This window comes from Phaenicophaeus curvirostris, chromosome 19 (assembly GCF_032191515.1).
Source record: "Phaenicophaeus curvirostris isolate KB17595 chromosome 19, BPBGC_Pcur_1.0, whole genome shotgun sequence".
Lineage (NCBI taxonomy): Eukaryota > Metazoa > Chordata > Aves > Cuculiformes > Cuculidae > Phaenicophaeus > Phaenicophaeus curvirostris.
The window spans coordinates 4,545,930-4,572,964 of NC_091410.1; the positions used below are offsets into that span (position 1 = coordinate 4,545,930).

Below are 27,035 nucleotides of genomic sequence, written 5' to 3' on the forward strand. Positions count from 1 at the left end.
GCACTGCTTCCCTTGACCCCGTGCTGCTGAATTCTCAAGAGAGGATGCGTTGTTTCCTAAGTAGAACAAGGCTTGTGTATTGAGCCTGAAAAGATCTTTCCTAGTATGTGGCAGTCTGCTAAGTACTAGTACTTTAATCATCTTGTTTAAGGCAAAATAATTTGACACAATTTTCTTCCATTTCCAGTTATTTTTGGACTTACCTGGATGTTAGGTTAAGAATGTACAGCCTAGAACATCCCCTCCAGGAGATCCTTGCATATACACCCCTTCCCACATCCCTAATGTGCCTTCACAAGAGGATCCTGCCAGTCTGGGAGCAGACACACGTTCTCTGGCACCTTCCTGCCACCAACTTTCCTTTGAAGATGCCCACTCACCCTGGCCCTGGATCAGTGCAGTGCCCCAGGAGCCTGCAGTCCCCCTTGCCCCAGGAAACTGTTCTTTGCTGACGAGACTTGGATGCCTCTGGCTTTCTGTGCAACTTGGATCCCAGAACACCTCTCCCGCCACCTTTTCAGAACCCAGCTCCACATCGGATGTGCTGGCACATGGTGCCTGAACATCAATGCTATTCAAGTACTTAAAATGTAGGATGTTCTTGAGAAAGGTCTGCCCTTTGTGTTTTTTACAGCCTGGTGGTTACTCGTCATTGAATACCTTCAGTTATGCAATTGTGAGCAGTTTCCAGGAGTCTAACTGAATGGTTTCTTGTCATCAGGCATTCTTATTTTCCTCAGTTCTTCTTCTCCCTTCTCCCTCTCCCTTTTTCACTTCGCTTTTTATTTCCTTAGCCACCCTTTTATGCAATTCCACTACTTTTCTCTGAAGAAGAGTTGCTCCTTTGCCACAGAGGAGAGACTGGTATGGTTGTGGTGGCCAGACACTGGTGGAATTGTGAAGTTTTGCAGAATTTTGGTTGAAGTTTGACCTAAGAGACCCCATTTCAGAGTCCCTTGCACATTCAGCATCTTGGATAACTCAGTTCTCCCCCTGAGAACTGGGATACATAGTGTAGGGCCTCGCAGGCCTTGGGTCAAGCAAGCCCTGGCACAGATCAGGAGCAAACACCTTTGTGTCCAGCTCCCTGGCAGATCCTTCGCTTGCAGCCTGTTGTCCCTGTTATGGAAGCACACAGCTCCCAAGGGGATTAAAGAGCATCAGACTCCAGATCTGCTGCACAAGGCCAAGGGTGAAGCGCAGACCTAATTTCACTGGAATGGCATCTGAGACAAATCTGAACAGCTCTAGTAATACACATCTGACCCTTGAAAAGGGGTTCGGATATCAAAGAATGTTTATCTCTGACGTTTAAGTTCCTACTGAAGACAATCACTCCTTAGTATTCTCCCTCCAGCCAAGAAAAAGCAGCCTCTACCTTCCCTTCTGCTAATACCCTTGAAGCTTGTATACAGTGTGATCAGACCTCCCTTTGCCCTTAATCGCTTTCTCTCAGCCTATATAATTAAATTCCATCAGGTATTGCATCTAATTTTTGAGGAGCTCCCAAAGAACAAAAGCCCGTTCAGTCACAGACTAACAGAACAAATTAATTAGAAGGGGAATATTAGGCCCTCTCTAAATTAGATCAGCAAAGCTCCAGCAGAAGAAGCATAGCTTGACTGGCTATGGTGCTCTTCACTGCTTAGAGCCAGAGGTTGCATACAGCTTTCAAAAACACAGCATTGCTGGAAGGTAGATGAGGTTTGGAGCAACCCAGGCTAATGGGAAGTGTTTCAGAGGGCTGGACAACCTCCTGTATGAGAACATGCTGAGACGGTTGGGGTTGTTCTGCCTGGAGACGAGAAGGCTCCAGGGAGACTTTAGAGTAGCTTCCAGTACTGAAAGGGGCTCCAGGGAAGCTGTGGAGGGGCTCTTGATCAGGGGAGCACAAGGATAGGACAAGGGCTTTGGGCAACCTAGTGTTGCCCAAAGTGGGAGGTGTCCCTGCCATGGGAGTGGAACTGGATGGGCTTTGAGGTCCCTTCCAACCCAAACCATTCTATGTTTTTGTGATTCTATGGTCCTAAAAGTCACTCCAGAACACAATTTCCAAATACAGCACAGGGAATTGGTGGCCTTGTGTCTCTCATTAATGACAGTACAAGTTGTACCATTAGATTGCTTCACTGTATTTTAGGAATGTCTCCCTGTCTTACTCTTGCATATCTAATCCAAATAAAAATGGATGTTAATTGAGTGTAGAGCTCTGTATAGTTGTATTTATTGACATTCCTCCTAGCTCTGGAGAGCTTTACGTGTAAGTGCTGAAATTGTCATATAAAACCAGATCAAATACCCAGAACCCTCTCTTTGTAAGCATTTAAACAAGTAAACAGATGGCATCAGTGCAACCTACAGATACCTCTAGGAATACACAGTCTTGGGGAAATGTGAACACGGCCTCATGTTCCACTATGAAATGAGCATGCAGATTGTACTAGGAGCTAGGGAAAGGCACTGCACACAGATAGCTGTGCGTGTCCCAGGCTTCTCTTCCAGTGTGGAGAGCACCAGCACAAACAGAGCCTCCATCCCCAAGTAACACACTGTTCTCACCATGTGGTGCGGGACCAAGGAGAGGAAACAAAACCCCAACAGAGATGAGGAGCTTGGGGAAGGGAAGAGGAGGTGGGAGTGGATACAGACTGCTGAAACTATTCTTGTTAATTCAGTATGAAGAGGAGGTTTTAAAAACAAACCAGTCTTACGTGTCCCGCCATCACTCTCTGTGGCAATGCCTTGTTGTTACTGCACCTGCAGCTCTACCAAACATTCTCTTCTCCCCATTTCCCTGCTGCAAGGCACCAGCTGAGCTGATGAGCTTTCTACGTGCATCTGCACTGAAAAGCCCTGGATGCGCTGCCGAGTGTTCGAGACATGTCCAGGTGCCCCCCTCCTGTGCAGCTGGATGTAGTTGTGGTGCTGTGGTTTCAGTGCAAAATCAGTGATGACAGGAGCACAGCAGGAAGGGTGAGAGCCAGCAGTGGCGAGATTAATAAACAGGCAACTACTAATGATTCCCGTATTGATTCCTCTGACTCACTCGCCTTCTGTTATAAAGAAAAGAAAGCAGCAACAGAAGAGTTTCATGACAGAACCGTGTCAGACCAGGAGTCTGTAGGAACTTGCTGTCCTCGTTGCGTGTGATGTACTGTACCATTTGCCATTCTCCTCTTACCCACACTGTTTTTCTCGATAGCTTTAAAAATGTGATTGGATGTAGAAAAGATCCAGGACAAATAAAGCATTGATCTCTTTTTAGCCGTACCCTGAATGGACAAGAGTAGATTAAGGATGATTCTTACATTAGTGAGGACTGCTTCATATCAGTGAGAATATCAGTTCTGAGGCTCCATGTAAGTAGAGAGGATGGGGCTTAGAGAGCAAAACATCTTCAAGGGATAGTCTACATGCGTGTTGACAATTGGGGCAGACATATCCCTTAGCACTTGAGACTGGGAACATTCACAGCCTGCCGTGAATCCACAGGCTCAGCACATGGGTAGAGAGTGCCTGAAACCATTTTCCTTTTCTCATATACCTGGGAAAAGTGCAGTGCTTCATCACTCGCACCGCTTGGTCAACTGCTTTGTTTCTCATCATAAATTCTCCTCCAGTAAGGTTCCTTAGTAAGTTGTATAGTTGTATTCTCTTGCATCTTTCATATGAAGGCTTTTCCCACGTCTTAACCAGAAACAAAGCCAAACTTTAGAAATAAATTCTTATTCTCTAATGATAAAGCTGTGGTTTTGGGGAGACCTTATAGTACCTGAAGAGGACCTGAAAGAAAGCTGGGGAGGGACTTTTTACAAGGGCATGTAGTGATAGGATGAGGGAGGATGGCTTTAATTTGGAAGGGGCAAGATTTAGATCAGACATTTAGGAAGAAATTCTTCACAATGAGGGTGATGAGGCCCTGGCCCAGGTTGCCGAGGGAAATTGTGGCCGCCTCCTCTCTGGAGGAGTTCAAGGCCAGGCTGGATGGGGCTTTGAGCAACCTGATCCAGTGAGAGGTGTCCCTGCCTGTGGCAGGGGGTTTGGAACTGGAAGATCTTTAAGGTCCCTTCCAACCCAATTGATTCTATCAGTCTGTGTTCTCAGTGATAGGACCTGGCCCTTCAAGAGGTTACCAAGGCTAAAATGCATAGTTATTTCCTCTCCTTTTGTCCCCGGCCTCCCCGAAATTTCCTGAGATCTTGTGCTTTAAGGACTGAGCTCTTCAGAGTTAATTAAGGCAGCAGCAGGTACATTCCCTTTTACTGCCTTACCCAGAAGGAAAAATTAGTCATCGTTACCCTTTTCCCCTGAAAGTCATTGCACTATGTGCAGCCTGCAGGGTTAATATACATGTGGACCATGTATTGATAAAAATTCTGTTTGTTGAGAAGTAACTTCATAAGCCAAATGCACCTGAGGGCTGTATCTGCAGTTTTGTAGCTTCTTTATTCAAGAAAATTATTGCAAATACAGTCATTTTAAACATTTCTGAAATTAATATCTTCATATCAAATTAAAACTGCTTTTTAAAAGTCAGTTAAGTATGAAAGTGTAAACCAGTTTCACTTAGTTTTCTCAAGACAAATTAAGGGCTCAGATTGCAGAAGTCCATGCAACACAAAATCTCAGTGCAAGACTAAAAAATCTTTCTCTTTGATTCAAAGATCATACTACCTCTCATCCTCTGGAAACTATCCATATTCAGTGTGATTTCTTCATCTCCTTTGCAGAAGTGGGTTTCTCTAGTGTGTAGGTTCTTGACATAATTTTCTGAACAAAAACTTTTCCTGCTGCTTCCAGTTGCTAAATCAGATTACAGAAAATTGGAAGAGCACTTGACACTTCCCTCAGGTTAATTTTCCATGGAGATACTTGCTCCTGTTCCCATAGAAAGGCTGGAAAAGTGTGATTCAAGAAAGAAGGGCTCTAGGAAATACATCAAACGCAAGAAGCCTTGACTACATAACTGTGACTGGAGGTGGAGGTGCCTGCTATAAGCTCCGAGCTAAAATGTGTGAAAAACATTCACATTGTGCAGTAAATGTCCAGCTCTATCTTGTTTGTACCCTAGCCACTGAAAGCAAGCCAAAACCCTCTAGAGAATGATTGTGAGAAGCAAATTATGTAAATAATTATAGAGATTATATAATAATGAAGCAGGAGCAGTAGTCCCAGGTCAGAATAGGACCCTGAATCAGGAGGACACCTACCTACAAGCTCTTCTTTGATCCCTTGCTTATTCACCACTGCAGGTGTTGTCCTCCATTATTTCTAATTGCTACGTGAATTGCATGTGAGTTGTCCTCAGGAAGCACAGATTCCTCCCTTTCTCCTAACACCAAAATGTCTGAGTCAGGAGTACCTCCAGCAGTCCAGGTCACTTGAGGTACCCTGGGTTACCTGGAGTTACTCAAGGTCACCTGGGGCTGACTGTAGCAGCTCCCTGGCCTCTGTTGGTCACCTCCATTAAAAGTAGAGCACAGGGTGCATTCTTTGAAGCTATGACTTCTTAGTAGCACCAATTTACTGTGAGAAACTTGGAGGTACATCAGCTTCGGTGCTTGGTGCTGCGTCAACACAAACTGAAATCTAACATAGCTTCAACCAGGAATGGAGCAAGAGTCAGCCGGTCTCCTGTGCAGAGGAGGAAGAGGTGTGAATCTTTTTACTCTGACAGCAAGAAATCCAGCTGTGTGTAAGAGAGGGAGCTCCTTTGCTCCTGTGCTGCGTTGCCTCTGGCACTTCAGCAACAAGAGGGGAACGAACAGCAAAGTGCAAGCAGACAGTGAAGCACGGTGGTGTGCTGCCAGCAGGACCTTCTGGGGACCGAAGGTGATGGAACTAGTCTCTGCCCGCTCCACACCGCTAGGGAAAACTCACATGCCATGAATTTTAACATTCTTACAAAGAAAGCAGTGAAGATATTTACGAGATAATTCATTAAGATGGTTTCTTTAAATGCATCAACCAAAAGGCTGTATGTGTAACTAAGCTGGTATTTTCTCTGGCTGGAAATTGTTGAATTCCTCCCGTACTGATCAGGGAATTAGTGCTGGGAGAAGGAAAACAGATTTAGGACTGTGCTTCATAGATACAGCGTTGCACTCAAAATCAGACATAGCCAAAGGGAGTTTATCTCACATGTGAAGCTGGAAGTGTATTATTAGTTGCTTAATGTTTTAAGATGGTAAACAATAAATAGTCACAACAGTACTAGTGCTTATGATTCAAATGAATACAGGAAGACTAATGTATTCTACTGTTAAGATAGATGTATAAAACTTAGTAATACTTGCTTTGGTGGTTTGGTCACTCTTCCCATGTCTCTCTAGTTGGTTCATCCATTTGTCAGGCTGTTGCCACGTTCTGGTCCCAGAGCAGAGCCAGCCCGGGGCTGGTGACAGACACTGTGGTGCTGTCACAGCTCAAACAAGCCAAAAACAGCTCAGGTCCAGGCAAGCCCATCCTGGTTGTGAGACCCTACGCTGTCAGGTCAGTACAGGCTTCTGGAACTTTCACTGGTAAAAGCAAAAGTCAGAGCCTCTGGGCTGCAGCAACAATTCCACTTAGACACGGGAGGGTAAATGCCTGACAGCCAGCACAGCCATGATATTTACGCCAGCCAGCACCAGGTCCATGAGCTAAAGAAACGCCGTGGAGACAGTGGCTGCTTTGATGATGCATCTCCCACCGTCTGTTCTGTCACACCCCTGCAACTAATCCCTGGAGATTTCTACCAGGGAAGTGCTGCTTTTTAATCTTTTCTTATTGTCCCACCTGACAGGGATCAGAAAAGCTGTAGCTTGGTGTTTAGGTGCTTGCTAGTAAGGAAGAGTTATGGTCTCGAGTGTCTGTTGGCAGGGAAAGAAATTAAATCTGCTTCTTTCAGTTTTGGAACCCTCAGCACAGAATGGACATCGATCTGTTAGACCAAGTCCAGAAGAGGCCACGGAGATGAGGCTGGAGCATCTCCCATGCGAGGACAGGCTGAGACAGTTGAGGTTGTTCAGCCTGGAGACAGGAAGGCTGCAAGGAGACCTTAGAGCAGCTTCCAGTGCTGAAAGGGGCTCCAGGAAAGCTGGGGAGGGGCTCTTGATCAGGGAGTGGAGGGATAGGATGAGGGGGAACGGTTTTAAGTTCAAACAGGGGAGGATGAGAAATGTTTTGCTGTGAGGGTGGAGAGGTCCTGACACAGGTTGCCCAGAGCAGTGGTGGCTGCCCCATCCCTGGAGGGGTTCAAGGCCAGGTTGGATGGGGCTTGGAGCAACCTGATCCAGTAGGAGGTGTCCCTGCAGGGGATGGAACTGAATGGCCTTTAATGTTCCCTCCAGCCAAAACCATTCTATGATTCTGTGATCTTTTGGGGGCTGGCTGAGCTGGGTAACCACTGAACTGTCTGAAGCTGTATGCACATTACTGTGAAAACGTACAGCGTTTAATCATGATTGATACTCTCTTTATAGGATAGTTTAAATCAACCCTCAGTTAGTTGTTTCCTTGCTACGGAATTCAGCAAGATGATAAAACAGTCCTCAGTCTCTGTTATGTTTCCCTGAGAGGGTGTAATGCAGTAAATGTGAATGTGTGAGTACCAGGAATGAGTGAACTGATTCATGGCCCAGCATAAAGAAACAGAAGCATACTTTTCCTCCCTCTCCTGAGTCATACAAACCCTGAGCTCCTTCTGTACCACTAGCTGGACAACCACACGGCGTGCTTAAGGTCACAGAAAAAAGACTAAAGGTAGATTGGGCATTATTTTTTAATAGCCTAATCTGCAAGGATCCCCTTGATAGGCGGCTGCCCTAGAGCACCTCTTTGAGCACCTCTTTGGGAACCGGGTCGTTCCTCCTTCTCTGCTCAAGTCTGATTTAATATTAACCCTGTGCAGTGCTGGAGCTATAATGTGACTGCTGCAAGTGTAGAGGTGCAAACAGCTGTCCCTAATATGAACAACTGACTTTCAGTCACACCAGGCTTTTAAGTATCTGAGACTCCTCTGAACAGGAGCCCCAAGTCTTTTTAGTTGCTTATAGGTTTGGTAGTGGCTTTCTTGTACTCACTGGGCAAGGACTGTAAGTGAGTGAGTTTTCTAGAGACATATTGGCCAGTCTTGATTTGCTTGTGCTGTCACAATGCTGTAAATTGCATATGTGATGGAAAGGGGTCCTTAAATCCTCAAGGAGAAGAATCAAAGTCATTTTTTCTTCAATGTAAATGAGAATAGCTTCAATACAGGGAATGGTGAGTAGAGTAATCCAGGAAGCCTGTTTTTCATGTAAGCCTCCCACCCCTGATTGCATAAAGGGAAATGAACTCTTCCCCCTGCTAGACTATAAAGGAAAGGTCTGTTCCTTCTTTTCCTTTGGGGGCTTAGATGTTTGCTCTTTGTGGACCTCTAGACATATAACTTGGTCTAGCTGCGGGTTGATGAGAAGCAGACCACGGAGCAGAGCTTTTTCTTGCACAAACCAGGTGCTTCAGTAGGTTTTTCTGCTAAGAAGCATGTGCATTTGGAATCCTGGAGAGATGCTGTATTTAATTTTCCCATCAATTTAATCCCCTCTCTCTTTGAAAGTGTTTTTATTGAGACATCTCAGCAGAAATCAACTCATCACCGTATTTCTGTCATCCCTGATGCACGTTCCTGGTGAGACCCTCTAGCTCTGCAGTCCAGTACTTTTCATTCACATAGTCATTTTCTTAAGTTAACAGAACCTAAAAATGATGTTTCCTGAAGCCTCTTACAGCTTGTTACAGTTTGCAGGGCGATTGCAAAATCAAGGACAATTGCTGTAGTTGACAGAGTAAATAATTAAGAAAAGGAAAGCCAGCACAGCTTTTAGCTTCACCTTCTACATCTTATCCAAATGCCGGGCAGATACATGAGCACGACCTGGACTAATGCAACTCCCTGCACTGGATTTGGCTTGGTCTGCTGTGCAGAAAATGGGCATATTTTTGGCAGAGTAGCTAGTTTGGACTGACACAAATCCCGTGCCAGGCAAATGTTCCCCATTCTTGTGATGTTGTGGGAAGTCTTCCAGTATGCTCATTTCCAATGAAGCCCAGATTCTGGCCAATAATTTGACTTGAGGGCTCCAGTATTCACTTGTAAATAGTAAGCTTTTACCCTTCCTCCTTCTAAAGAAGGCTGGGGGATGTGAAGCAAATGCAGTCTCAAAGATGAAAAGAGAGAACTCTTACTGAAATAAATCAAAAGGAAAAATAAAAGTCTCACGATTTTAAAGTTGGAACCATCTTCTTGTTCTGGTTTGAACCCAAAGGACCGCCTTGGCTTGGGAGTGATCCCAGCCTGAATTTTTGCTGTGTTTTCTGATGCACTGGGATGTGAGATACACAAGAGCTGTATGCTTGCTGGAGCCTACACCAGCTGGTCAAGCCGACCCTGGTGATGCAGAACCTCCTGGCTTCTGGTGGGCAAGACTTGGCTCTGGCTGCTCAGGTGAGGTGCCTGCTCTCTTTCAAAAACATTGCCAAACCCTTGGACACCTGTAGGGATCTCAGAGACCCTGACCTAGAAAATGGTTCCTACTGCACTGATGGTCAGGGCCATCCCCTGTAATCTGTTTAGCACAGTCTGTGCCCAGATGGCCCCATAAGGGCTGATGGAAGCAGGATCTCTGGTCAGCAGTCAGATGTGATGGAGGACAAGAGGGATAAAGCAGGGAAGTATGTGACAAAGGCTTAGCTTAAGGAAAAGGGAGATAAAGAAAGAATAGGCAGTTATTTTGAACGTGAGTGAAATTATGGGTAGGTTGTCACATTCTTAGGACGGGGTGAGTGGAACTCTGCTCTCCTTAGCCCACCAGTGACTTAAGCTAAGGAAAATACTGTCATTCCCTGCACTGATTTGGGCTATGTCTTGTCCATGTCTGGCTGTGCAGTGCTGACAGCTCACCCTAAGCACCACTGAGCTCTTTCCGGCTGCTTTTTTTTTGTACATTTACATGTTCAGGGTAGATGGTGATCGCAGAACTACGGTGTCAAACCTGAAAAACCACACAGCGGTGGCCCTTACTGTGTGTCACGCGTTAGAAGTGTCAGCTGTCTTCTGTTTGTTTAAGGTTTTTTTTTAAGAAAGAAAATGATAATGTTTCAATGCCACCCCTTGGGGGACCCTTCTTATTATAGCCTCTGTTAATCTGCACCCCATGCCTGGTAAGAAACCAAGATGCCCAACTTGCCTATGAACGCGTCCTTCACAGAATCATAGAATCACTTGGCTGGAAAAGACCTTTGAGATTATTGAGTCCAACTGTACCTGTCCACTACTAAATCATATCTGTGAGCACCTCACCTGCCCATGTTTTAAATACCTTCAGGGATGGGGACTCAACCACTTCCCTGGGCAGCTGTTCCAGTGCCTGAGAACCCTTTTGGTGAAGAAAGTTTTCCAGATGTCCAGTCTGAATCTCCCCTGGCACAACTTGAGGCCGTTTCAGTGGTGTAGCCCATAGCCATGTCTAACACTCACCAGTTTCTGCAATTAGATGTTCCTGAAATTGGGATGCTTTATGTGCTTGCTGGCTGCCTTGTGCCATTCTGGCCTGAAAAATTCCTTGGTTTGGGTCTGGACCTGTGTCTCCCCTTGCATTCAAAGATTGTATTTGATCGACAGGATAGACAGAGCAATGTAGAGCAGTCTGCCCTGTGGTCAGCAAACACGTCACAGCTGTTTCGGCAGCTCATGCCCTCTGTCTTGGTCTACTGATATGTGTAAAATCGTTCCAAAAGAATCACTCCAGCAGAAATGAGCAGCATCAGAGGCAGGTGGGGCTATGGGTCTTTTTTCCCCCAACAGAGATCTCTTGGAGAGTAATGTTTGTGCTGAGGATTTTGGATGTGGTGACTTCCCTCTGGGTGCGGGTTTTTTTCCAAGGGAATCCGTGACAAGGATGAGGTCAGAATCCCAGAGTGTGCCATGCAAAAGGCTGTCCACGACAGTCCCTGTCTGCCCTTCTCAGGGTGATGTAATCCGTCCTCAGTAATAACATTTCTGAGAGGTGGATAACAGCATTTTAGTTCAGCTCTAATAATTCTGTTAAATCAGAGCTGGAGTTGTAACTGCTGTTTGTGACTGAGTTTGTTCCATATGTGTGTTATGCAGGATGCCATTGTAATGAAATGCTCCCTCTTTGAGCTGTATGCCCTAAAGAATTTGCCTTTATTCTGTGGCAGGAGAAATGTTCAGCTGCCCTCTGCCTCTGCTGTGCCTTAGAACCAAAGTCGTGTTTCGTCTTGTTTCGATTTCTCCGGGAAATTTTAAGTTGTGTGTTAGTCTTTATTTGCTCTGGTAACACCCAGCCTTGCTGGAGTCCTGCTTACTTCTTTTAATGAAAAACCCTGCAAGCATGTGTGCATCTGAGGCTTTACATGAATTAGAGCACACAGATACGAGTGTAAGCGAGAACAGGGAGCAAGAGAGCAGGAATAAACCTCTTCCAGGGAGTAAGGCACGCTGCTCTGAAGCAGCATGTTAAATTGTATAGTAACCATGAGAAACAGCCCTTAGAGATGCAAAATCTCAAGACAAATGCTGTAATAACAGATAGCATGTTCCATGCCATGAGATCAGGTAGGTGGGTGGTTGCTTTGCTTTGGAAGTAGTGCGTGTTGTGAGACTCCAACGTAATCCAATCTGGCTTCTGTGCAGCGCTTTTCATTCACAGCCCGCCCCTGTGCTCTGCCGGCAGAGGAGCTCCCTTGAGGAACAGGGATGCAGAGGCGCGTGGAGGGGACACAGGCGCCCTGCTGGCCTGCTCAGGGGCTGGTCTAGAGGCCACAGAATCATAGAATTGTATATGTTGGAAAAGGCCTTTAAGACCATTGAGTCCAGCTGTAAACCTAACACTGCCAACTCCACTACTAAACCATGTCCATAAGTGCTAGCCACAAGGTTTTTAAGTCCTTGTGGGGACTCTAGGGATGGGGACTCTACCACTTCCCTGGGCAGCCTGGTTTAGTGCTCGACAACCTTTTTGATGAAGAAGTTTTTCCTGATATCCAATCTAAACCTCCCCTGGCACAGCTTGAGGCCGTTTCTTCCCATCCTGTCACTTGTCACTGGGGAGAAGAGCCTGGCACCCACCTCACTACAACCTCCTTAAAGGGAGCTGTAGAGGGCAATGAGGTCTCCCCTCAGCCTCCTCTTCTCCAGGCTAAACAGCCCCAAGCTGCCAGCAAGCCCTAGAGAGGGTTAACACTTACTAGCTGGACAGGACACCTGGATATGGAAACCTGGAAGTCAGCAGCTAATTTTACCTGAAGTGAAATCTGTGAAAGAGGGAAGTGGGTTCTAGGAGCCTGAGGACACGAGAATGCTGGGCTGTGCTGCTTTGCCTTGCTTATGACACTGATGTACTGCTCTCGCTTGATCTGAACTAAGGCTCCTTCTTAGCCCATGGGACAGGCTTCTCCATCAGGAGCTCAGCTCAATTGAGCTTGTGACTGAAACCTCTTCGGCAGAGCCAATCCCTCTCCATTCCATAAGGACTCCCAGCAGCTAGGTGAGAGTACACGCAGCTGAAGTTAGGAAGGAGGCAAACAGCCCCAACGGAGAATGAAACAGGGATGTTTTCTGGTCTAATGTAGAGATGTCGATGCTTCCACTGCTCTGGAGTCTTGTCTATTTACACTTAAGCTTCTTTAACTCTACTATTGCTACAGGGCACGTGCATCTTGGTAAGGCACAAGGGTGCATTCTCCTTCAGTGTGAAACGTCAGTTAAGGAGTGATGGAACAGGTTGTCCACAGAAGTGGTGGCTGCCCCATCCCTGGAGGTGTTCAAGGCCAGGCTGGATGGGGCTTGGAGCAACTGGATCCATCAGGAGCTGTCCCTACCCAGGGCAGGGGGTTGGAACTGAATAATCTTTAAGGTCCCTTCCATCCCAAACCATTCCATGATTCTATGATTCTATGATTCTATGATTCTATGATTCTATGATTCTATGATTATGAAAATATGTTTGAATAACAATACCTGAACTTGTCCCATCAGCAGTCCCCAAGGTGCTTAGAAAAGTAAAGGCCATATACCAGCATTTTTACACTGCAAAGCCAAAGGAAATGATCACAAGTGAGCAGGAATAAAAAAAACCCCAAAACATATAAAACAAATGTAGCATCCTATAATGTATCTGTAATAAAGGAAAACTCATGCTACTTGAAGTCTACAAATTCAAGTTTCTCATGGGAAAACCTAACTCCTGTTAAAATGCTAATGGGTTGTTATCACAGGAATGTTTTAATTTAACTAGTGTGTTCTATAAGAAGGGGCAGAGCAAGGTTCAGAGAGCAAATGGCTGATGAACGATCTTCAATCTGCCAGTAAATGTTTGCTTTTTTTTTATATACTTCCTCTTCTTGATCTCTGTCTTGAACAGATCCTCCAAAGGGACATATAAAAGGCAGCTGATTTCAGCTAGAGGTAATAGCGCATATTTGTGTGTTTCTTTTATCCTTGTTTAAAATGGCAAATTTATGGCACTGATGGAGTGTCAGTCAGCAGAGTAGATGGCCCTGAGAGCACAAAAATTGATGGTATATGAGCAAAAATTGGCTTACTGGAAAGAAAAAAATGCAGCACGTGTTAGAAAAGTGGTAGAGAAAGAAAGTGAATTGGGCATTTGAGCCGCAAAGCATCTCTGCAGTCTTCTCAGGACAAGAACAAATGCCTCATGAAGTCAGAACAGCTTCCAGGGACTAAGGCGAAGGTCTGCCACGTTTTTCTAGGAACACGGCAGCCAGAGTTTGCAAGAGCTAGGTTGGAATAAGAGAGCAAAGGCATATGATCTTTCCTGAGGAAGCAGAAAATCCTTTTCATTTTTTTGTGGAAGCTCTCTTCTCTGCCAATTTATGGGTGGATGCCTCCACATTTGAAGGTTTTTACTACCACCTTGCATTACTGTAACTGTCTTGCTGCTAACAACACTTTCCAAACCTGTAGGAACACTTTAAATGTATTTTGACAAATTTAGAGGGAGCACTTGACTGACCTTGACCAGAAAAAAATATGTGAGGGGAGGGAGTGGGATGTTTTTTTATTAGATAGGACCAAACGTCTATTAGAAGTCTCAGCATCTTCTGCCTGGATATGTGAGCCTCCACTGAGGATCCTGGTTGTCCAGAGAAGGGGTGGAGATGTTCAAGGCCAGGTTGGATGAGGCTTTGAGCAACCTTATCTAGTGGGAGGTGTCCCTGCCCATGGCAGGGGCTGGAACTGGATGGGCTTTGAGGTCTCTTCCAATGCAAACCATTCTATGATTCTATAATTCTTTTATCTTCTACGTGCTCATGCCGTGGCAGTCTCTGCTAGGCTTTTCTGGCCAGACAGTTGCTGCTTTCCTCCCTGACTGGGTAGTGGGGTTTGGAGCCTGCTCAGATCCATTGCTGGGCAGAACTGTGGGACATTTGGGCAGAGTTTAGACTTTGGGAGGAGTGCTTCACTCAGCCCACTCCTGTATAAAGTGGACTCTGGTGACAGTAGCAATGACCCGCAAAATCAATAGTAGCTGCTGGGATACTGGGATGAGAATGACTGGCTGAAAAGGAAAGAGGAAAACTTTTCAGAATGATGAGAATTCAGAGTCTTTGTTCCTATTACTTTTCACAGTGTTGCCAGAGAGCCTGAAAGTGCATGAGAGCAAACAGCATTTGGTCTTCGTGTTTGAAAAACAATAAAGGGCTGTAGCATCTGTCAGAGCAATGTGAGCCAGCTAGAACATAGCCCCAGGCTGCATTTCCACCTGGATCCCTGATGGCTATTTGGCCCTCCCCATAGGTTCCTGACTCAGCTCTCCTGCTCGAGTGCTGTGTGCTGGACCATCTGCCACACTGGACTTGCAGCCACTGTGGCTCAGAAGAGCAGGGATGATAGCACAGGCTTGTGCAGAAAGGCACGGAGAAGATGGAGACTTAACAGAGAGGGAGCTGCATTCCAGATCCCTGAGGCTGCCTTCCTTCCCTCCGCCCGCACCTATCTTATCTTTGTCTTTTTGTAGAATAAAAGGGATAGAAAAATTAACAACATGAAAAAGGGAGGAGATGATAAAGAGTATCTGAAAAATTATCTGTGTCCTCATTTCAGAGCTTTGCATGGTAACAGGGAGGCAGAAGGCCTTTTCCTTTATTAGTATATTAAAGTATTAAAAAGCTGGGTATCTCCTGAACCTATTCTGTTGTCATGGATGGAGAAAGGTCTTAGGACTTGTTCTTGCACTTGAGAAGTAACCAGAGGACAACAAAGCTAAGAGGCAAAGCTTGCTATCATACTGTTAATGGAGACGTGGGTCCAACCTAGGCAAAAGTGATATTGCACCTTTGCTTTTGTGCTGAAATGCCAACAGGACAGGAATGCTGTCAGGAGTCTGGCTGGAATCAGGAAAAATCAAAGCCACATCTCTTCTTTAGCTCCTTAGACTCAGAGGTTTGAGTGACACCAGTTCTTAGGGAGTGTCACTCCTTGCATGCCTGAGTCTGAGCCAGTGATGATTGTATTTCATGGAAATCGGGTGTTTGGTTTGGCACATTAGTGGTTCCTCTATCAGAATTCTGTCCATTCCTTGGCAGTTATCAAAATACATAATTGTTCTTCTTCGTAAATCTTTGCCAGTAAAGCAATATGACTTTGACGTTGCTTTCGGTGTTATGTTCTGTTATACCCTCTGTATGCCAATTAAAAATGTGGTGGGGTCTTGGTACTCATATCTGAAGGTGACAGTGGGGCTGTATAGCACATACATCTACACACACAAACATACACTGAATAAAGATTTCTTTGTTTTCTTCCCTTTGGCAGGTCCCTATGGAAAGGATATTTATCGAAGCGGAGGGCCAGATCTCCATAATTTCATCTCCTCCGGGTTTGTCACATTAGGAAGAGGACACACGAAGGGTACAGTGGAAACAATTTTTTGCTAAATAAAAAAATTGTTATAAATAAAAAAGGCTATAACTCAGAAGCTGGGTTCTAAGTGCTATGAGGTAACAGTATTGGACTGCAGTCAGTAGATTTAGTCTGCAAATATTGCTGCAGGTAAAAATACTGTGCTCATGGCAGAACCTTTTAAATCTTAGCAAGGGAGACAGTGGGAGAGTGTAGAGTCGGACAGCCAGACTCCAGACTCCGCTCTGACTTTGCAGTTCAATGATTTATACTGCTTTGTGTTTTTCTGGGTGCATGGTTGCAAACTACCATTGTGCTGTTGTACTTCTAAAAAGAAGGGGAAGGAGTGAAATGCTGCCCAGGGGCAGGCAGTTAACACTGCAAGGGTGCATTTCTGAATTTGTTTTGTTTAACTTCAGGGTTTTTTTGGTTTTGTTTTTGTTTTTGTGGGGAGGGGTATTATGAATATTTTATAAAATTATTTCTTTTTAGGTCCTAAAACATACATTTTATGTGTTCATATAATCTGTGATATAATGTACAAACATGAAAACACAAAAATATATATATACTGCTCTGTGTATGTTCTGTGTACATGTACTGTATATAAAATATATGTTGAGAGACAGTTGTAGCTCTATTAGATAAGTAACCATCCATCACAGGAGTTGTGGTGACACAAAAGCTGTGAGATCTGACTCAAAGGAGCTGGTCACCAGAACCCCAGATGAATGTTTGTTTTATGATGTTGTTGCATATTTGGTGAGTTTTTATAGTGTACGGTGAGACCATGTTTGGAGCACCTTTCTGTTCACACCCACACCCCGACCGGGTCACACTGGTGCACTGGCAGTGTGTTGCAACACTGGGAGTGCAAGCATGTGCCGTGCCAGTACTCGTCTGGTTTTGTGTCCTGCTGACTTCTGAGACTGTTGTACCTTTATATAGACACAATGTATGTGGAGATACCTATATAGACCCAATGTACTGTATGTGGAGATGTGTCCATGTGCTCGCCTGGTTGACTGCACTTGTGTTGTTTCTGTGGATGACCGTGACTCATAAATTATTAAAAGACCTTTATTTTTTTCATACATTTCCTGCACTTTTTCAAAGTCTCCACGAGTGTCATCCAAAGCAGTGTTGGTCCTGTAGAACTGTCAGAGAAGAAACAAATATATGTATATTGTCTGTGTATGTCTGTCTGTGCTTAAATAAAGTTTACTGAGGCTGAGGCAGCACCCGTGGGACTTGTAATACAATACCCTGCAATTCCTGGCACTGCACTGGTGGAGGGAAGCGGAAAAAAACACTGTGAACTTTCAGGTGGGCTGGGAACTGGAATGGTTCAAGGAAGGACTCGTGGATGGGATTTCACACAAGGTTTCCCTTTCTCCTCCCCATCCAAGAGAAGTTTTACAGTCATGTCAAATCACATCAGGCCTGAGGATATATTTTAGGGTGAGATAGCAAGTGTACATCAGGACAGGTATGGTCTACAGGGTGGAGTCTCCTGCTAGCCTTCATCAAGCACATGGATAACCCTGAGCAGGCCATAGAACCAGCCTCTTTGGCTCAGACATTGGAATCATCTTCAAGCAGCTTTCTGTGCAATATGCTTTTCCCAGTTCCTTCCCAGCTAAGAATAAAAACTGCTTTCCTTCTTTAACTGAAAAGTCGTGGGGGCTCTGTTCTTCTGTAGATGGACCAGTGGTTTTCACATCTTTTCCACTTGCTTTGCTGGAATCCTCACAGAACATATTTCATATGCCTGGGAAGGCGGGAGAATGGTCAATGGGAGTCTAGACCGTTGATATACCACCTCTTCCAACAGCCATCAGATAGGGTTCTGCTTTCCAAAGTGAATAAAAAACTTTTATTATCTGAAGCAATTAGCCTATCTATCTTGATTGTTTATGGGCATAAAAGAATTGGCTTTTGAATTTACTTTTCAGCTACCTGTAAATTCACATTCTATTTGAGCAGTACCATAATGTTAACTTCTAACTTCTTAACGGTAAATTCACACACCCACTCTTGACTGGTGCAAGTGGTTAACATCTCCACACATTCTGCAGGCAAACTGCCTTGTTTGTTTGCTCAAATGTGTAGCTCTGTCTGTTCCTTGACGTGATTTGATTGCCTGTTTGTGCTGTGAAAGCAGGGACTTTGGATGTAACAAAATGACTTAGGGACTCTGTCGTTAGGATTTTGCCCTGTATAATTGGATTGATTCTGGAAATATTACATGATGGATTTCCTTTGTTTAGTTTGAACTCACAATTCACTTGTACATGTAGACAGGAGAGGTGAGCGCTACAGCAAGGGTTACAGTCCTGAGATTTAGCTGAGCAGCTTCATGCTCAGATATTGTCCTATTTCAATTCCAGTGCATGGGTTAAAATCTCCACTTCAACTACAATTAGCCAAATAACATCACCCTGCCTTGTTGTTACACCACCTTGGAAGAGGGATCTGCTTTTAGTCTGAACAAAGCCAATGAGGTTTATCTCAATATTTCTTTGCACCGGGAGACACATTTTTGGTGTTTTCTCAACTGTGTTATGTGCTGTGGCAGGACTCCAAGTGCTGAGTAATATTTAAGAGCTAATCTCTTTTGGGCAGAAGACAAAGATGTGAGACATGCCAAACTACCATGGATACCAAATAAGCATATTCACATGTCTGACATCCACAAGCTCCCGCAAGATTGTGATTTATGATTCTTCTATGACACTCCATTGGGCGATGCATCACTGCCTGGCATTTAAGTCTATAAAATCACTACATAGTGTGTTCTTCAAATCATGGTAAAGGACTTCACTGTCAGTCTGTCATGATGATCTAGGAATGAATCCAAAGTCTTTAGACTGTCGAAAATCCCCATGGTGAGCCACACGGCAGGGCTAACTTCATCTAGCGTTGGACAGCTATAAGTTAGACATTTTATTCAGAAGGAGTAGCCTTCAACTTCATGCGGAAACACTTGGGAGACACCAGAGCACCTGTAAATGAGTGTTCAGGGGAAGGCAGATGAATCCCACCTGCACTTGTGTGTGTAGGAGTACCTACTACTCCAGTTTCTGTGGTAGTTGCTATGAGAGTTCAGTGCTCCAGCGAAACAAGTAGGAGCACTGAAGACAGGAGCTATCACCTCCCTCTGTGTGATAACCTGATTTAAAAAACAGCTTCTTCAATCTGTTCTCTATCTGAGCATCTTGCTACTGCCACATGTTCCAGTCTGATACGATCCTAACATGGACCATACTTGCTGTCCTGCCAGGGCTCTGCAGAGCCTTGTCTAGGGTGGTGTAGAACCTACTCAGTTGCAACACAACATGGAATGAGCACCCACACGATATTCAACCACAGTGAGTAAACAAGTCTTGAAGAGCAGTGAATTCACCCTAGATTAACTACTCCAGGTCATGATTATTGAGGTTTTGGATAAAAATGTGCTTTTTAATTTGCGTTTTTACTACCAGGCTCAGGCATTGAAAATAGTTTCCGAATGGAACTGGGCTCCTCGTTTTAACCAGTCCATGACAGCACTATAGGTTCTGTAGAACAAATGACAAGCTAACTTCATCATAGAATAGAATCATAGAATGGTTTGGAGTGGAAGAGACCTTAAAGATCGTCCAGTTCCAACTCACTGCCATGGGCAGGGACACCTCCCACTGGATCAGGTTGCTCAGAGCCTCATCTAACTTGGCTTTGAACACCTCCAAGGATGGGACATCCTTTCAATATCTTCTTTGTTTTCCTGGTAACTCTGTAACAGTATTAAAAATAGTGATTTTTTTTTCTGGAAAAGCATAATTTCCCAGTTCAACTGAGTGCTGGGGGTTAGGAAACAGGGAGACAGGAGGAATATGGGATTTTAGGCTCCTCTACTGCAGGGTCAGGTAGTAGAGAAAAACAGGACTTTTCCTACAATCCGCTAGTTTCTTTATAAGTTTATGCCAGATCCTTGAGAAGCTGCAGAAGTAGGGCTGCAAACTTGAAAAGCCTGTATGGAAAACTCAGGAAAAGCCAAGCATTCTCACAGCCTGTCCGATAACGCTTAAAAATGGAACCTCTCCCTTTTGGTTCAAGGCTGCAAATCTTTACTCCTCCTGAATTCCCTGGAGATGTGCTCTGAGTCAGTGCATTTGCAGTCTCTTTTCTTCAAGTATCCCACTAAAATTTGCACCTAGGATGTTCTCCAGCAGTGCCAGTGGGCAGGAGAAAAAGAACCATGTGTACAAGTCAGTATGATGTGGCTGTTAACACCTGACTACATTGCTGTTGGCATCTCCATGGAGCTGCACCAAGTGTGGGCAATGTGAAAATGATGTTGGTGACTGGTGACTAAGGAGGAAAAGCTACCCATGGTCACATTTTATCTTCTGATATCTGGTGCAGATAAGGCAAGATTTAGAGCCTGAATGTGGGATTTGAATTATAGTCCTCTTTTCTCACTGTCCTGCAGCATGGCTGTACCTCAGTCACGCATAAAGCAGGTCAGGGCACTTTTCTATGGTACAGCCTTTCACGTGAGCTACAGCTCTTCAGCCTGAGCTGGTTTTGGTTGAACACATGTGCCTGATGTGTGGGAACATGGTATATGTCCATTAGCAGGTCCTTCCACCCTACAAGGCATCATACTCTCCAGATACAGGCTCACCCTTTGCCACCTGCTGATAAATATCCCAATTCCCTTTTACCTGAAATAAAATCATAGAATCGTAGAATAGTTTGTGTTTGAAGGGACCTTAAAGATCATCAAGTTTCAACACCCCTGCCATGGGCAGGGACAGGTCCCAGTAGACCAGGCTGCCCAAGGCCCCATCCAACCTGGCCTTGAACACATCCAGGGAAATGATGCAGAGCATCCACATACAGGCAGAGGGAAAAGTGAGAAGTCGCCTGTTACCTGCTTCTTGCTTTTTCACAGTTGGCAGTATATCCCTCAAATCAGCTTTTCTTGTGCTTTTAAAAAAAAAGGAGCAAATTGTTCTTTCCCTCCCATGCCATGTGCATGAGTTGTTTTGAGGATAGACCATATATCCTGTGGTGCCAGAGCAGTGGAAGATGGCTACAGCATGGGTTTGAGTTCTGGAAGCTTCAAGGGGTTTGTGAGAGTTAAAGTGAGAGGAGTCGAGGTGGTATCAGGATGGGAGGGAGAGCTGACAGGCTTGAGGGAGCAGCTGAGTCTCATGGCTTGTCCCTACTCGCTTGTCTCTCAGTGGGCTTTGACAAGTCAAGGGAGCTACCTAATCCTTACCCTGTCACCTGTGCTGCCAGTCCACGGCCAGACCTTCATCTTGTTGGGCAGAGCCCTGCATCCTCCTGGAGATTCACATACTGTGCTCCCCGTCGCTCCATGGGTCAGTTCTGAGAGATGAAGAGCCTGATGTCAATAGGGTCACTTAAGCTTATTGCAAGAAAAGTTTCAAGAATAAAGCAACAGTTTGCTTTATCTGACATTTTAACATTTGTGTTTGTTTATAGGGGAATCTCCTACAAAGGCAAACATTACAGAGGACAAATGCAGCTCTAGGTCGTACTTAGCAACCAAGATTTTCCTGAGCTGCTTCAGTGTCTCAGCCAACTGAGGTGGGTGGAAGCTCAGCTTCCTCATCTTTTTCTCTCCTGGAAGCCCCAGAGATTTCCCAGCACCGTGTCTATGCTGGTCCCACTGGAAAGTGATGTCTTCCCTTTGTATGGAGAGAGGGTGCACAGAGTGAATGACCCATGGCTAGGTCTACATTTCCCCAAGACAGTGTTGTCAATTTGTGTTTGTGTGACTCCTAGAAAAGCTTGTTGATGATGGTAGGGGTGTGAAACAACCCGTGCCAATGTGAGGATCACAGAATCACAGCGTGGTGGGGTTGGAAGGGCCCTCTGGAGCTCATCCAGTCCAACCCCTGTGCTAGAGCAGGGTCGCCTCGAGCAGGTTACAGAGGAGTGGCTTTGAGTATCTCCAGACAAGGAGACTCCATGCCCTCCCTCGGCAGCCTGTTCAGTGTTTTGTCACCCACAGAGAAAATAAATTTTCCCTGAAGTTGAGGTGGAACTTCCTGCACTCCAGTTTGTACCCATTGCCCTTTGTCCTGTCACTGGGCACCATTGAAAAGAATCTGTCCCCAGAACCTCTTCATTTCATGATTCAGGTCATTTTCTTCCTTGAATGTATTGATCTGCCCATCCATTGTGTTCCCTCATTTGCATATTTTTCCCACCTTCATTGTTTTTTTTCTGCAAGCTGAAGACTATCTGTGACAGGCTCTGTGTTTCATAAATGATTATCTGTATGCAAACTAATCTTTATGCAGACGCCTCAGTGGATTTATAACATTCAGCGTGCTGCAAGCTTTGCATACAGGTGTGCTACAATGCGGTGAAACAGGGTGGGGTATTCATACTAGCTGACACCACTTCGTCTTCTTGTACACACATCTCTATTCCTTTTGGAGACCCTGACCTGAGCCCCTTTTACAAGCATGAAGTAAGGAACCAGGAGTTCTCCTATCCTGCTGGCACGTACATATGATTTGGAGATGAATGAGAGGAGAGAGATTTATTAATTTAATTGTCATTAGCAGTTTGAAGATTCTGATTCCTCTCTTCAACACTGCCTTGGCTCCCGGCTGTTGTGGCTTATTCCCCATTGCTTGGCTGGCAGCCTTCTATTCCAGTTTCTTTCCCAAAGTGTTGGTCCATACCCTTAATTTGCTATTTTGGGGTCTTAGGTTACATCTGTCACAAACAGCATCGGCCCAGCGCAACTATGCTACATGCAGTGAATCAGCTCTAAGATGGAATTTACTGCCTTTCCCCATGATTAGAAATCCACACTTGGCGTAGACTCATTAATATAGGGAAAGAGAGAAGTTTAATGGTCATTTTTTTCATACCTGCATCTGTAACACACCATGAATAGATTATGCAAAGATTGAAGGTTAGGTATGTTGAATCCTTTCTCTCATTAAACACTCATTAGACATTTCACATCAATGAAGAGATGTCAAGCCAGAGCTTGCTGCATCCCAATGAATCATTTTATGTTCATCCTGAATAATACCTAATGATTTTGATGGTGTCTTGCAGCGTGTGTGCTAAAGATCGTTTGCATTCTGATTCCAGATTAATTTCACCTACTGCATATTCTGACACTTAATTGTATTGACTTGAAAATAGGATCATTGGGATGTGGAAAATGCTTCGCAGCTTTGCAGAAAGATTCCATTACGCAATAAGGCATTTCAATCCGCTCTGAATTATTTAATTGACTTCAGACACGACCATCCATTTCTCAGCAGAGTCTGGACAGCTCTCTTTTTTTTTTATAACCCTCTGAATAGCTGGTTAGGAGGAGAGTGGGAGCTCATGGAACCCATATCGATGCCGACAGCAGTTGTCCAGCATGCTACTGCTGTGGGCAAGGAGTGGGCTGAGCATAAGCAAACCCACATCAAACCTGGGTCACCTGCAAAGTGCCTTATGGGTTCACATTCTTCTGTCTGCAGACAAACTAGCCCCAAACCTAGCTTAAAGATCAACCTGGAGAGACTGTTTTGGAATGTGACTTGCCGTGCTAGTGTGTTCCACACTATGAGCAATGAGCAGAATCATGGAATCATAGTATAGTTTGGGTTGGAAGGGACCTTAAAGATCATCCAGTTCCACCCCCTGTGATGGGCAGGGACACCTCCCACTGCATCAGATTGTTCAGAGCCCCATCCAACCTGGCCTTGAACACCTCCAGGGATGGGACAGAAACCACCTCTCTGGGCAACCTGTTCTGGTGCCTCACCACCCTCACGGTAACATATTTCTTCCTTAGATCTCATCTCAAACTCCCTTCTTTCAGCTGCAAGCTGAATCATACAATATTTGAGCAAAACTTGCACCTGGTGCTTTGCAACAGTTCATGAGGCACCTCTGGCTTTTGACTTCAGTGTGTCCTCTTTATGGACTCAGGCACATGCAGGAGTTTGGAATTAGCCTTCATCACTGCCACTGCTGAGGTCCTTATGTTTCCATGTCAATGTAAATCAGAGAAGTCATCATTCAACTTGTTTTCCTTTTGCGGTCAGTGCATTATTCTGCTGCCCATTTCCTTGCCCTACAGATTCCATTGCATCCAGCACTCTGCTGAGTTCCCATGGATGGTTTTCAATAATCTAGTACTCGATAGTGGATTTCTCTTCTTTCTGCTGTGTGTTAACAGTATATCAAAATAAATTACAATAGCTGAGAGAAGAAGAAAAAGGCCCTGCCTATTATCGAATGTCCTTTTGCACAGGATTTGTCAGCTCTCCATGATGTTTTGGCAGATACCTTTGAAAACTGAGCTGAAGGCTGGTGAAAAGCTGGCAGCTACAGCCTAGCCGTCTATGAAGCAGGAAGCTTCAGCTGCATGCCACAAACTTCTCTTTGAAGAATGTCATTTTCTATATTTATTATCAAGAACTGATGAATAAAAAAAAACCCCTTCTTTCCTTCTACAGTGTCACTGAGCACCTCAGACTGGTTATCTCCCCAAACAGGGGTTTTAACTGAAATTACGAATCACCCTTGGAGTTTCCATACTGTTTGTTTTGCAGGGCAACATTCAGTCTTAATTGTGTTTGCAGATTATAAATAAGAAATTCAAATACCGTGAAAAAAATTGTGATTCCTGAGTACAGATAAGGGACTGCAGAAGGATCTGTAATTCTGAAGCACCTGTGATTTCACCTGAACAACCAAATCCCATGATCAGAGTCCAGCAGATTAAGAGCATGCCCAAGGATCTACTGCTATAGCGGAACCAGTATATAGACGAGAATCAGAGAACGGTTTAGGTTGGAAGGGACCTTACAGATCATCCAGTTCCAAGCTCCCTCCCACTGGATCAGGTTGCTCAGAGCCCCATCCAACCTGGCCTTGAACACCTCTAGAGATCGGGCATCCACAGCTTCTCTGGGCAGCCTGGGCCACAGCCTCCCACCCACACAGGTCCCAGGTTTGTTTTCCAGATTTACTTCACAGATACAGTGCTCGCTCTTAGGGAAATGATGTGGTTTTAGGAGATTTATCCTTCAACAGTATGAAACCGTGGACAATTGCAGGGGTTTATACAACGAATGAGACAAAAGTAATTGCCTTGAGAGACAGACTTGAACTTACTGATTGATTTTTTCTACTCTTTGAAATGGATTGATCTCCATTTGTTGACGGTGTGCAGGTCCCTGGCTGTGACTAGTTTATATTGCCACAGGTAGAACATGGGAACCATGATTCCTAGATGAGAAGAACAGAGGGAGATGTGCCCCAGATATCTTTTTCCCTTTTGTATTGGCTTTACAGGTGTACAAAAGCTGAGTATCTGTTGAAGTAGGATTGCTAAGTTTCACAGTTTGCAACATCACTTTGTTGTCCCAGACCTACTTTTACAGTAGTTTCTGTTTTGTTCCTAAGCTGGAAGAATTTTTCATGTTATTCCAAAGTCAGTTTTGTTTAATATTGTCATTACTTTGCTACAGGTGTAGCATCCCTGCTCCAAGAGAGGTATAGTAGAACGGCTGAGGGAGGGCTGTCCTACTGCAGTTGTTTTGCCGTCAAAGGATAATAAAGTATTGTTTCCCTAGCACAAAATCTGTGATTTTTAGCATGTTGGGCCTTAATCTAGCAGCACATGAAATAACAGGAGCTGAACTGTAATCTGCCGTTGTGTAAGGCCTGCTGCATATTGCTCTGCTGGTTCAGGGACAGCAAATGTAGATGTTTTCATCTTCCTCTTGTCCGTTCAGTTGCAGTTGCATCCAAGCAGGGCTAGTTTACTCTTCCAGGACAGAGCAAATCCCGTAGGCTGAGATCGTCCTTCCTTTTCGATTGTCTCATAGTGACTAATGCTGGTGACATTTGTCAGTGAGCCATTAATCTTCCATTCATGGGACTGCAAGGACACTAGAGGTCTGAAGCGAAGCCAGATGATTCCTACCCTCTCAGGCTTAAAGTCAGGCTTGTGCTTTCAGCTAGACACCAAAACCTTTGTCTACTCAGTGGAGGGAGCCTGGGCACTTCATCAGTCCTGATGCCACAGGCCGAGCCCACCAGCAGGAGCAGGATGATTGTTGCTCTGCTTGTGTTCTTCACTGAGTGCCAGGAAGCAATGTGAGCTGCTGGTAGCCTTGGGGTTGTGTGAGACACAGTTCTCACAAGTGTATGGCCTCTGCTTTCATAAGCTGGCACAGCAGATGGTGGACGAAGTGCTAAGAAGTTTGCACAGTCAAGTCCAGGTCTGAGAAACCAAATGCCTTTTTTTTTTTTTTTTTCCCCAAAGAAGGAGCGGTTTCTCTCTGGCATGTATGTGAAAGGTCTTGCTTTAGCCAGGAGGTATTTCTAACTTTTGTCTAACACTCAGGAAGAGACAGAGCTCAGGAATTTCCCACCTGCCAGAGTGACATTGCTATGATTGAGTTTAGGTTATGAGATCAGGTTTGTAGCAAACCTCTTTATAGCTGAGGGAAGTCTGTGCGGTGCAAAATTTGCTACTGTTCTCCGTGAACAAAAAGTGCAAGGCTTCCAAGGAGCAGGGAGGAGATAAGGGTAACAAATTCACTGTATTGTTCCTTGTAACTGCTTTGAGGCTGAAATGAATTTACAGTCCCCTGAAGCAGATATTGCTTCTGCTGCCACAGCAGAGGGTAGGCAGGTGAACCAAAGAGCCACAGTCTTCTCAGGACTTGAGAAGAAGGAGTGAGTAGCCCTTAATGAGTAGCCTTTAATCATTTTCCTAATGGTGGTATGACTTGCTCTCTGGAGGTTCTCAGGAGGTGGTAGGGCCAGCAGGTTCTTCAAGAAACCCTAAAAGTAGGGAAGATTATGATGGGAAGTGGGGAGGGCTAGGTCTGGTGGATGAGGAGAGCATTTTCTCCTTGCTTGGACTTTCCAAAGCAAGCCCTACAGTTTTCCTCCTGCCTCTCCTTTAGGGCACCAGAAAGTGCTCCAAAAGTTATCATCCATTGGGAAGAATACACTCGGACTGCTAATCAGAGACATGGGATTGGAGAGAAACAGTTGAACTGAGTCCCTCAGCAGCTGTGCCAGAAAAAAACCCTTTGAAAGTGCTAAGCCCTTTCCCGCTGCTCGGGTT

General features: G+C 44.9%; 1 protein-coding gene across 3 annotated transcripts in view; it reads left to right on the plus strand.

Moving 5' to 3' along the window:
• SHISA6 (shisa family member 6) overlaps positions 1 to 27,035 on the plus strand; it is a 235,856-nt gene that overhangs the window by 41,804 nt on the left and 167,017 nt on the right. For all 3 annotated transcript variants that reach the window (XM_069872335.1, XM_069872334.1, XM_069872336.1), the window contains exon 3: positions 15,821 to 15,916. In XM_069872335.1, coding sequence (XP_069728436.1) covers positions 15,821 to 15,916 — 96 coding nt within the window. The remainder of the gene's footprint in view (positions 1 to 15,820; positions 15,917 to 27,035) is intronic.